Here is a 12437-nt window from a genome sequence, read left to right on the forward strand (position 1 = left end):
ATTTATACTTCCTCTTGATAACAACAGATTGGAGATACAAGACCACATACAAAACAAGGCAAGAAAATTTAAGACAATACCCTTGTTCTTAGAAGAGGCAGGCTGAAGTATTTAGGGATGAAAATCCACAATGTCTGCACCTAACACTCGCTGTGAAAGGGAGAGAGAGAAGGAGTGGGAGAATGAGCACAGCGTTGTGGTCAAAGGTTAACAATTTACCACCAGTGAAGGGAATATGGTATTCAGTGTACTAAACTTACAACTTATCTGTTGTTGAAAATTTGCTAAAATTTTTCTCAAAAGTAAGTGGGCAGAAAAAAAGGAAAACAACAACAACAACAACAACAAAAACTAACACCATAACCAAAGCCACTGGGGTAAGGACCTAAAATAGAGCCAAGAAGGAAGCAAAATTAACTACTGCACTGTGTAACGGACTGATTGCATTTGGACCTTTGACTCGGTTCTGCATTTTCTAGTAGCTAATGTGCACTCTGCAGGGCACCCTTGCTACATGTCATTGTCTGTAAGCTTTAAGGGCAGAGTGCCTAAGACTAGACAGATGTTCGTTCTTAGAGGCCCTCCTAAGTAGGACCCTGATGTAACAAACAGCAGCCTCAACAATACTTCCAAAAGTACAATCTGGAATTCTTTTCCCCTGCTAATCAGGGCAGGTCCTGGAGTGGATGCACGGCTCTTTTCTCAAGGACCTCTCACTAAACTACTAAGTGGCAGTGAAATACAGTGGAATACTAAGTGGCAGTGAAATACAGTGGAATACTGACTGGCAGTGAATTTCAGATGGCACTTATTCCAAGTGCTTGGAATCCAGCTGTTCTGTGTTACTAATGAATACAGCTGCACTTGGGGGAGACTTGACATCATGTAACCGCTGAGCCAGTGTAGTCCATTTCATCTCAGCCGGCATGAGAGGAGTTACTCATAGACAAGGTCAAATTTCTTTTTGTGCCATGGTTTTGTATACGCTGCAATGGCATAGGCAGACAAAAGGATGACTCCATCCCTGAATTTCTTTTTCCTATATAAACATCCATGAGAGCCTTAATGTGAAAAAATTATGACAGATAGAACCAGATGACCATCTTTCTACTCAGGAAAACAAAATACATCTCAGTTCTGAATTCCTAAAATGCCTGGCTCTGAGCATTGTTAGCCAACTCTTTTTTTGTTTGTTTGTTTTTAAATTTCTATGAAGTTGGCTCTTTTCTGTGGCAGGTGGAATATACATGAATATCTTTTGTACTTCTTTTTTGTTCTTAATAACTACCTGGATATATGCATGTGCATATGGATATTTTTGTCTTTAATAACTATCTAGACACTTAGACATGAATATATACTTACTTGGAGGAGAACATTTTAGAACTTAGGGTCCTATTCAAGTCTGAAAGATTTTCCTATAAAAGCAGTACGGATCTTGAAATAAGTGTTGTGACACAAGGGATTCTTTTGTAGAAAACTGTCTTTTGAAGTGACTTTGGTTTCTCTGACTCTTGTGACAGGTTTTCTTTTAAAAAGCTATAAAGTGATGTCGGGTGTATTGATTTCCATTAAGGGTTGTGGTGTTTAGACATTTCCCTTCCCTGCATATATTCGTGAGCACCTAAAGCTTGTGAATTTTCTTTAGTGAAAAGCTAAAGAAGTGATCTATTGATTCTCCATAGAATCTGTAGAGCAATATTCTTCATTTTTAGGGGTATCTCATGGCTCACAGAAAGATATATTTTACATTGTGGCTCTGGATACACACGCACACACACACACACACACACACATACACACACACAACTTAAACATTTCATGAAATGATACATTTGCTTCCTTCATTGGACTTTGATAATTTCTGTTCTGTTCACTAAAAGTATACTGGTCACAACCTACCAAGCTTGATTTCATGACTCTTGAATGTGCCACGATCCACAGCTTGAAAAATGCTGCAATGGGGATTTTGCAGCAAGGCCAGATACTCTTTCAGATGGAAGACTCAACAGTGTCACCTTGAAGTCTCTAAACTCTAAACCAGCCACATTAAAAGCAGGGTTAGGACAGAGGGATGGAGAGAAGGAAAAGGAGGATGAAAGTATGCTGGGTGGGTCTTTCATTCTGGTTGAGAGTGTCCCCACCAAGTCATGCCCTGTCCTTCTCTCTGCAGCTTGACCACATATTATCCCCGCCACCCATGCCATTTCGGAAATGCAGCAACCCAGACGTGGCTTCTGGCCCTGGAAAGTCACTGAAGTTTAAAAGACAAGTGAGTGAGGATGGAAGACAGCTGCGGCGGGGAAGCCTGGGAGGTGCTCTGACGGGTGAGTTGTGTGAGTGACTTGTCTAAGAGGGGATGGCGTTTATACAGTGCAGTCAGCCCTCTGTATCTGCGGGTTCTGCATCCATGGATTCAACCAACTGCAGCTGGGAAATATAAACAAAAAATTCTAGAAAGTTCCCTCAAGCAAAACATAAATTTGCCATCTGCCAACAACTACTTACAGCATTTTCATTGTATGAGGTATTACGAGTACTCTAAAAAGATCCAGAAGGATGTGCCTAACAGATACACAAGTACTGTGCCATGTGGTCTAGAGGACGTGAGCATCTGTGGATTTTGGTTTCGTGGGAGTCCTGGAACCAATGCTCATGGATAGGTAGGGACAACTGTAGAGGGTCCCCCATGACAGTGGAGTTCCATATGTGAAAACCAGCCTCTTAACCATGTGCCTGCCTCTACAGACCATTTGGTAAAATCTAATCCAGTCCAGAGAGGAGTTAAATGCAGGATGATATTAGGAAATGTCACTGAAATAGAAATAGAATAGGGTAAAATTATCCATTCTTTGTGTGCATGTGGATGGGTTTTGTCAGATTTACACACCAGGGTTAACGGCCACCAAAATCAGGATATAAAATGTTCCCTGTGCCCTGTCTTTGGGCCCAGGCAACCCGAGATCGGCTTTTTGTCACCATAGGTTGGATTTATCTTAAGAATTTTATATTGATGGAATTATACAGTACAGGCTTTTTTTTATGTCTGGCTTCTTTCACTCAGTATGTTTTTAAGATTCATTCATATTGTTCCATGTATCAGTATCATATGTTGAACTTTATTGGAAACTGCCAAATTGATTCCCACCAGCAAAAGGTCATGAAACTAATTGCTCTGCATCCATGTCCACCTGTGGTCATGCCAGTCCTTTAATTCTAGCCATTTTAATAGGTAAATAATCCTAGTATATCTAGTTTTAATTTGTATTTTCTTGATGAATAGGTGATATAAAACATCCTTTCATGTTCTTATTGGACACTGGTATTTTTCCTTTTGTGAAGTTCATGTTCAGATCTTTCACCAGTTTTTTCACCCATTTTTAAATTGTGTTAACATTAATTTTAAAAATTTCAGGTTGAAGAAATCAACAATTAACTTTTATTGACTTGAAAGATAACCACATTAAAATAACTTAAAGCATGTTTTCTAGAAAATAACTCCCCATAAAAATTTTCATATTATTAAACTTAATTTAAATCACTAAATGTTGGAGTTCTATTTATTGTTTTTTCCTCTTAATAGTAATGTTTTCAAAGAAACTTTGTTTTTTAAACCCCCACACCGAGCTTCCTCTACAAATGATAGTCTCATCTGTCAGTTCGTAAATGATCTCGGAAGTAAGTTGAGTTCTTCATTTCTGGGAGAATTACAAATTTTGACTTTTTGGAATTGACATTTCTGAGAGGAGAAATGTTTTTCTGTACCATGATCAGTGGAGTCTAGAATGTGTTACCCAGGGGGGTGCACTTCCGGGATAGACGGTAAAGCTGACTTCAAGCCAAGGGGAGAAAATTCATCAAAAACGTGGGGTTAATAGATGCAGGCGATTGCCTTTGGAAGGAATAAGCAATGAGATCCTGCTGTGTAGCACTGGGAACTATATCTAGTTACTTATGATGGAGCATGATAATGTGAGAAAAAGGAATCTATACATGTATTGTAACTGTGTCACCATGCTGTATAGTAGAAAATTGACAGAACACTGTAAACCAGCTATAATAAAAAAAATCATTATATATACATATAAAATGACTGCACTTCTGGAGTTCCCATTGTGGCTCAGTGATTTACAAACCTGACTGTCCATGAGGATGTGGGTTGTATCCCTGGCTTCACTCAGTGGGTTAAGGATCCGGCGTTGCCGTGATCTCTGGTGTAGGTCGAAGATGTGGCTTGGAGCTGGTGTTGCTGTGGCTGTGGTGCAGGCAGGCAGCTCTAGCTCCAGTTCAGCCTGTACCCTGGGAATTTCCATATGCTGCAGGTGCTGCCCACCACCCCAAATGACTACACTTCACTAAAATTAAAGCAAGTGTTCACGCTCGAGTTTTACTGATGTTTTTCTAATGCTTTTTAGGACATTTTCCTTTGCTTTCATTTCTATAGATGCAGAATATTTGCCTTTTTAAGCAGGAGATCCTAAAGATTTAGTCTAACCCTTACTTTTTTAGAGGGAAAGATTAAGTCCTAAAGATTAAAAGGCTCACCCTTGCTAATTAATTTTACTTTAGGAAATTTACTTACTTTGGTTAAACTATTTTTGACCAGTAGTAGGGGGAAGTAATGGTTTTCTGCAGTTTTTGCTAAAGCAGTTTACTTAAAGCTTTAAAATTGCTAAAGCGTAGCATGTAGCTCTAGATGTAGATATATGACTTGAAATTTGGCCTTTAGCTTAAAAAAAGAAAAAAAAAAAAGCTGAACTTGATTCCCATTTCAAAATCTCCGTCTCTAGCAATTCTAGCTTTATGCAGTTTAGCTTGATGTAAAATTATTTTAGGTAATTAAATCTTTGGTCAGCCAATTTTAAAAAATGTTTAATAGTCCTTACAAGTGCTTTTAAAAAAATTTCTTGAACATCACCCTGTTTTAAAGAAGTCACTTGAAAGTTATATTGGAATATGAAGAAAAACATTCTTAATTGGTCTTCTAGATGGCTTAGCTGGGGATTTAATGAAATAACATATGCAAAGCACTTAGCCCAGTGATGGTCGCTATTAGTATTATGTGCCTATGGACTTGAATTTTAAATTTTTGCAGTTGATGGATAACCTGGGCTTGTGAACACTAGTTTGAAGCTCTCTTCAACTGAGTTTCTACTTTGTGTCAGGCACTGTCCTAGTGTCAGATATTAGAGCAGAGAGAGGAAAGCATCACTGACGATCTTTAAGATACATCATTTCCATAGTTTTAGGCAAGTTTAAATAAACGCATGTGATCATTGAAATGAACCTTGTTGCTAAACTTAAGTCTAACTGGTTTTGCCTCAGAAGTTTGTGCCTGATAGTTTCTGTAACGTAAAGACCAGCCATGTTCCTATTGTGTAACCTTGTTTTAAGCCAGGGTATTTCCCCTCCCCCCTGGTAGTTTTCTACTGCTTTCTTTGAAAAAGAAGACTTTGTGAAGGCCTAATTTGCAGTCTGAGAATTTTGCCACCCAATCAATCCTTTAATAAGTTTCACTAAACTCTTAGCTCTTTGAGTGAAGGAAAACGTGTGCGCTTTTCATTTATTCATCCTTAATGACAGCTAACACAAAGAATTGACTATGTGACAGGCACAGTTTTTAGGGAATTACATTTATTGATTTATTTAATCCTTTCAGCATCTCAGTGCAGTTATGAGGAAGGCACTCACATCTCCATTTTATGGATGAGAACACTGAGGCACAGACAGATGGAGTAAATTGTACAAGATCATGATGCTCATAAATAGCGGAGCCAATATTGGAACCCAGGTGTTATGGCTCCAGGGTTCATGCTTGTAGCTACTACATTGTGCCCAGCACAGCTGGTACCCAATACGTTTTCAGTGTATTCCAGCAGGATTAATTGGAGTGGGAAAATTTCTGCTCAGTTAATATCTGGGCTAACTCAATCTGATAGATCTTGGTCCATTAATTATAAAAGTAAATTAAAACTAGGCAATTAATACAAATTAAAAACTTTAAATTTATGTATTTGTTAACCCAGTCATCCTGTTGCTCAGATTTCATCACGAGGAAATAGTCATGAGTATCTGTGGAGAATTAACTTTGGTTATGTCTAGAGCAGCACCACTTATAGTGATTAAAGTTGCATGTTATCTAAAATTTAGACATGTAGCAAAAGAATATTAATGAAACATAATATGGTATACACATGAAATGGAAAACAGTTATAAACATTAAATCATGTCATTAAAAATACATTTTAACAATGCAAAAGCCTCACAATATATTTTTACTGTGAAATCTTATTGTTGAATGGACTCAAAGAATCTCTGCATAGAATTTACCATAATTGTAATTAAATAGTTGTTTATTTAACAAGAGGGATGAAAACAATTCCTGTGTCCTAAGGAGTTTTCTCAAATTGGGGTGATGGTTGATTCGGTTCCCTTAATAAATTAACTTGTAAAGGATGCTGTATGGCCCTTTTTTGACTCTGCAATTCAATTCATGAGTTATTTTTTGCCCCTGGGTTTTTTTTTTTTTTTTTTTTTTTTTTTGTGGCATTAGGTAGCGTGCCAGTTGCCAATAATAATGCTACATAAACACAAAATTTCACTCTCAGAAAATAATACATTTTCTTTCTCCCATGGCTGCATTTCAGTGGGTTTTGAGTGACTTAGCCTCGGGTCTGCTGTGATTGGTTCGAGGATGCAGTCTGGATCTAGATCTCCTTGAACCTACTCAAGGAGCAGCTACTCAAGGTGTTCTGTTCTTCTGATAAAATAGGAGCAAGGGAATACACATCCACCTACACAGGCAGGTTTCAAGCTTCTGCTGGCATCAGGTCTGCCAACTTGTTATTGGCCAGAGCAAGTCACATGGTCAAGTCCAGCATCCAGGTCTGGAAGCATGCTCCTTCTACCACTGGCAACAATGCAGATCTTTGATGCTCCTGAGAGAAAGGGAAGAATGGGCATGAATAATTCTCTTATTGTTGGCCTTTCTCTCTCTTTAAACACAATCTTTTAGAATGAACGTATTTACATTTCCCTATTTTTCAGTTATGAAAGTGATATGTGTTCAGTGTAGATAATCTAGAAAATGTAGCGCACCATGAAGGAAAAGCATAAGCCCGTAATTCTACCATACATAGATACCCTTGGCTGAACTTTTGACGTTTTTGTCCCTAAAGTTTTGAATCACTGAAGAGTAGTAGCTCAGAGGAAACAAACAAACAAACAAAAAACAGTACCTTTTATGTAGGGCTGGCATTTAAGCAACAGACCTGGTGTTTACCTGGCCCATCAACTGCCTGCATTTTTTTTTTTTTTTTTTTGAGGCTGATGATGTTTTATGTCTTCATGGCCCACAGCTTGCTAAATAGGCACCCAGGAGCATCATGTAAACATTGACTGAGCATTGGAGCCCCCTGATGAGGAAGAAAAGCATTATTCAAATGGTTATACAGAGTCTTAAATCTAAGCATGACTAAGTGGTAATGTGCCTGACAGTTCACAGCAAGGAAGCTGCAGCATGAAGGGCAGAACCTCAGGATCGTGACTCCTGGCTTCTTGATATGCAAATAATTGCCCTGAATCCTAGTCCTATATTCCACAGCTGTGATATTCGTGTGTTACAGCCCCAGCAGTCAGAAAATGAAGGAAGGCTTCCTTTTCTTATGAAGAGGGTTGTGTTTTTCAAAACATATTTGGGTTGTTTGGAATGTAAAACCAAAAGGAATCTATATATGTATGTCACGTGCACATAATAATAAGAAATCAGCTTTGTAGACAGTGTAAATTAGAACTTCTAAAACTGTAAATATCATGGTATTCTATCTGGGGGGAAAATTGAGAGATTTTTCCTTCTTGAATTATGGAAATCAGTTTGGGATAACATCTGAAAAATCAAAAATCATTTCAGCATGAATTTTATTTCAAGAGGGAAAGGAAAAACAAGCCACACAATCCCAGAAAATATTCTTTCCTTTAAAATTAACTCAAAGGGTGTTGTGTTTGAATGCTGTATAGAGTTTAATGGGTTTCTCATCTTTAAGCCTCCTTAGCATAGTGGGCAAGTATTAATGGAATTTAGATTCAAGCAAACTTAATAAAATAGAACTTTGCTATAGGTAGCCTTCGTATTTAGTGAATACTGTACCTAAATACTTTCCTATATGCTCTAGATTTTTTCATTTTTGAAATACCATCAAAAGAATGCCTATGTCAGAGTTCCTGCTCTAGTGCATTGGGTTAAGGATCCAAATGTAGTGGCATGGGTCACTGCAGAGGCGTGGGTTTGATCCTCAGCCTGGTAGGCACAGTGCATTAAAGATCCAGCATTGCCCCAGCTGTGGCATAGGTTGTAGCTGCAGAGCTTGGATTCAGTCTCTAGCCCAGGAACTTCCATGTATCATGGGCACAGCCAAAAAATAAATAAAAAATAAAGAGAATGCCTATGTAAAAGTGGTATGCATTAGGGTAACATCATGTGCTATAACAAGCAAACTAAAAAAGTACCTGTGGCTTAACACTGTAGTCACATATTTCTAGCTCATGTAAGTGTTTTGGGTTAGCAGGCATCTCTCTCCCTTATTGTGAGTTAGGGACCCACATTCCCCTACCTTCTGCTTTGTTTCTTCTTTATGGGCTTCTTAGGGAAGAAGTACTCTGCTTCCAGTTGGTGGAAGTGGAAAGAGAGAGAAGAAAAGCATTTCCGACTTCCTAAGAGTCCCATCCTGGAAGAGACACGCTTTATTTCCCTCCCCATTCATTTGGCAAGATCTTCTAACATGGTCGCATCACAGCCAAAGTCAAGGCTGGTGCTGGTGTTGTGGGGGCGCCAGGAAGTACAGTCCCTGTGGAGCTGTTACCTCTGAGTCCAGCTACACAAGAAGCAGGGGAAACATGGCATCTACGAAGTCAGGGAAGACTGAGAAATAGGTTTGAATAAAGAAATAGGGCATGATTAATTTAGTTTTCAGTATGTTCCATCTGAAATGCCTTTGAGACATTTCAATAAGAATGTCAAGGGAGGACTGTGCAGTAACAGCAGTAGAGAGTCATGTTTTGAGAGGGAAAAGATTGGCTCCATCTAAGAGAATAAGAGGAGGACAGGAAGTTGTCATTGGATTCAAGAGTGTAGTCACTGGACACCTTGGGGGGCGTGGTGAAGTGTGGCTGGCAGCTCGAATGACCTGGCTGAGGAATAAATGGTAATGCAGGACCTCGAGGTCGCTGACACAGTGATGAGAGTGTAGGTAGCTCTCCTGAGAAGCTGTACAGTCTAAGAGACTAGAGGAAACGTGTGTGAGCTGGAAGGGTTCGAGGGGTCAGAGGGGGCCATCTCAGTGTGGGAACCACGCAAGCATGCTTGTAAGGTGTGGAGGATGGTTCGGAAGAAGAGATGGTGGCCACAGAAGTGAAGTGCTGTGGAAGAGCCCGGCAGAGTGTCCAGGGCCCACCCAGTAAAATGGTTCGTCTTTGAAGGGAGAGAGGAACGTCCTTCGTTGTAGCAGGAGGAAGGAGGAGAAAATGGAGGCAAAAGCAGGTGGTTTAGTTACGTCTATATGACGGAATACTCCTCAGCAATAAAAAGGAACAAACTACTGATTGTTGACCGAAGAAAAAAAGAATGCACAGCCTAAAAGTTGAGAGTTATGTTTTAGTTAGTGCATTTGCTGAGGACTTGAGCCTGGGAAGCAGCCTCTCAGAAAGCTCTGAGGGACTGCTCCAAAGAGGGAAGGGAGGAGCCAGGATATTTAGGAGTTTTTGAAAACCAACACAATCAGGTAGTAGGAACATCAAAACATAACTGTTATTTAAAGAAAAGCAGACATGGGCCTCTCAGTGAATTTAGTGCTTTTCTGTGTATGAGAAAAATGCAAGAATCACAGCGTATGGGAATCATTCCTTTGATATGCACCATAACCATCAACGGCCAGTGTCCTGCTTTTCTCCATCATGAATCCCTTCAGGGTGTACATCTGGGGGTGGCCGCAGTGGCTGCTGGCTTGATGACTGCAACATCCTTTGTTTACTGATATGGCAGGTGACATTCTTAACCCATACGATGCATGTGACAACCTGGATGAATCTCCAGAGAATATGCTGAGTGAAAAAAAGCCAAGAGGGTTACATGCTACATGTACACTGAAATGACAAAATTACAGAAAGTAGAGAACTGATTAGTGGTTGCTAGGACTTGAGGGGGAGGTGGGAGGGAAGTAGATATAGCTGTGAGTGGGCAACCTGAGCGACTCTGCGGTGTCTATAGGACATTATAGAAATGTCCTATATCCTGTGTTGATGTCATTATCCTGGTTGTGATTGTACACCGTAGTTTTGCAAGATTTACTGCAGAGGGAAATTGGATAAAGGATAGCCAGGATCTCTCTGTAGTATTTCTTACAACTGCAGGTGAACCTAAAGTTACCTCAAAATAAGTTGACAGAGTTTCCTGGTAGCCTATTGGTTAAGGATTTGATGTTGTCACTGCTGTGGCTCGAGTTCGATCCCTGGCCAGGAAACTTTTACATGCCGACAAAAAAAAAAAAAAAAAAAAAAAAAAATCCAAACAAACAATTTAATTTAATTTAATTTTTTCATTTTAAATTTAATTTAATTAATTTATTTATTTAATCACGTCTGTAGTTGTATTGGGCTGTGGGATGGAAATCCTGTGAAATCAGATTGTTATGATCAAGAAATTTAATTTTAAAATGTTCCCTTTCCAGGTCACTGATTTTAATCAATTCTTTTCATAAAAAGCAGGTAATTTAATAGTTTTAGTGGCCCCATTTGTCAGTGCGTTGAGATAGCAGGCTGGGTATTAGAGGGTTATATGGTAGTGGAATAGAGAAGTCAGTCTGAAATGGTCTTAATGAATTGGAAGGGGGGCTGTAAATGTGGGAGGGCTTCTTGGTAGCACTGATGCCTGTTGAAGGTCTGAAATCATGAACTGAAAGTGAAGTCAGTGTGCATGTTCGAGGTCAAGGTTAAGACCCCAGTAAAATTTGTTGCCAATGGAACATCAGTTCCTAGAGGGTACCAGAAAGACCTGATCCAGAGAGCGGTCGGTGGGTGGAACTGAGCTGTTCAGGGGGTTTTCGTGCCCAGCGTGGGATTTTCCAGAGGTAAAGCCAACAGCCCCAAGAGCTTGAAGTGGGACCTGGGTGTGCAGTAGGGTTGTGGACTGAGCAGTGGGTGGGCTGTTTGACGTACCCAGTTTGTGGAGGATGATCAAAATGTTAATATGTTGAAATCTGGCAAATTTTGAAACTTTTAAAGGGCAAAGGTCTTTACGATTGTTATGAATGGTGCTCTCATGATGCTCTTAATTGGGGTTCTTGTCTCTTGGCCAACAGGAAAAAGAACCCAGATAATTTGCATTTAAGGTTTTCCTGGCTTACAAACATCCTGCTTCTATTTGTTTTACTATTTCTCAATACTTATAAATTTTCTACACTGAGGGCATATAATTGGGGGCAGGAATTCTCTTTTGTTTCGTGTTCTGTTTTAGAACTTTGAAAATTGTGTAGTTGACCAACAGTGGTTTGTGAGGCTGGAGAATGTCTCTGCCTATTTTTCTGAGTCACCAAGCAGTCAGGAGGCAGATCCATTAGCATCTTCTTTCTGGTGAGAGTGCATGATTTTAAGTAGTCTTTAAAATCATTGGCTGTCTTCACTGCTTCTGTTTATGTCTGGGAATTTTGTTTGCTGTCTAGGTGTTTTAATTAGAAGATGGCGATTTTGGTGTATCTTGTGTTTGCAGATCTCCTTGGCAGGGTGGGAAGATCCCCTGAGACTTCAGCTTAATGGGACATGTAGCTGTGAGCCAGTTCCTTTGGTTGGTGCTGCCTCCCAGTGGCTTCTCTGTTAGGGAACCTTCTGCTGTGGCTCATCGGCCCTGCAGATGGCCTACCCATGACTCATTGCTCCTTGAAACAGGGGGAGCATTGCCTGGTGGTTCCCAGACCCCAGATTACCTGCTGCTCAGGAATTGCCAAGTGAGCAATTGCCTGGTTCAGAGCCAGGCTACAGAGTCCTATTCGAAGATCATATGTCTGTAGACATCATGCACCAGTGAAAGCTTCCTAAGAAGTGATGTTGGCATGATAGGAGAGTTAAGGAAATCATCTGAATGAGGACTGGAGGATTCAAATGTGTTCCCCCCGACCTTTTTTATTTCTTTTTGACCATGCTTGCAGCATGAGGAAGTTGCAAGGCCAGGGACTGAACCCAAGCCATAGCAGTGACAACACTGAGTCCTTAACCACTTAACCACCAGGAAAACTCCTAAATGTGTTGCTCTTGTATGGAGAGTTTGCTGGGGTGTGTGCATGAGCTCCAGAAAGTGCTGGGAGCCATGCCAGATCAGCAAATCCAGCCCTTGAGAAATTGGTTTGCAAGATACAGAGTTTGAAGGACTTGAAAATTAGTCCTGGGTGTTA

At 40.0% G+C, this 12437-nt stretch overlaps 1 protein-coding gene across 9 annotated transcripts in view; it reads left to right on the forward strand.

The window, feature by feature from the left end:
• The window catches only part of MAST4 (microtubule associated serine/threonine kinase family member 4), a 589582-nt gene that overhangs the window by 153263 nt on the left and 423882 nt on the right, over positions 1 to 12437 (forward strand). For all 9 annotated transcript variants that reach the window (XM_021076748.1, XM_021076749.1, XM_021076750.1 and 6 more), the window contains one exon: positions 2174 to 2327. In XM_021076748.1, coding sequence (XP_020932407.1) covers positions 2174 to 2327 — 154 coding nt within the window. The remainder of the gene's footprint in view (positions 1 to 2173; positions 2328 to 12437) is intronic.

Source organism: Sus scrofa, chromosome 16 (genome assembly GCF_000003025.6).
Source record: "Sus scrofa isolate TJ Tabasco breed Duroc chromosome 16, Sscrofa11.1, whole genome shotgun sequence".
NCBI lineage: Eukaryota > Metazoa > Chordata > Mammalia > Artiodactyla > Suidae > Sus > Sus scrofa.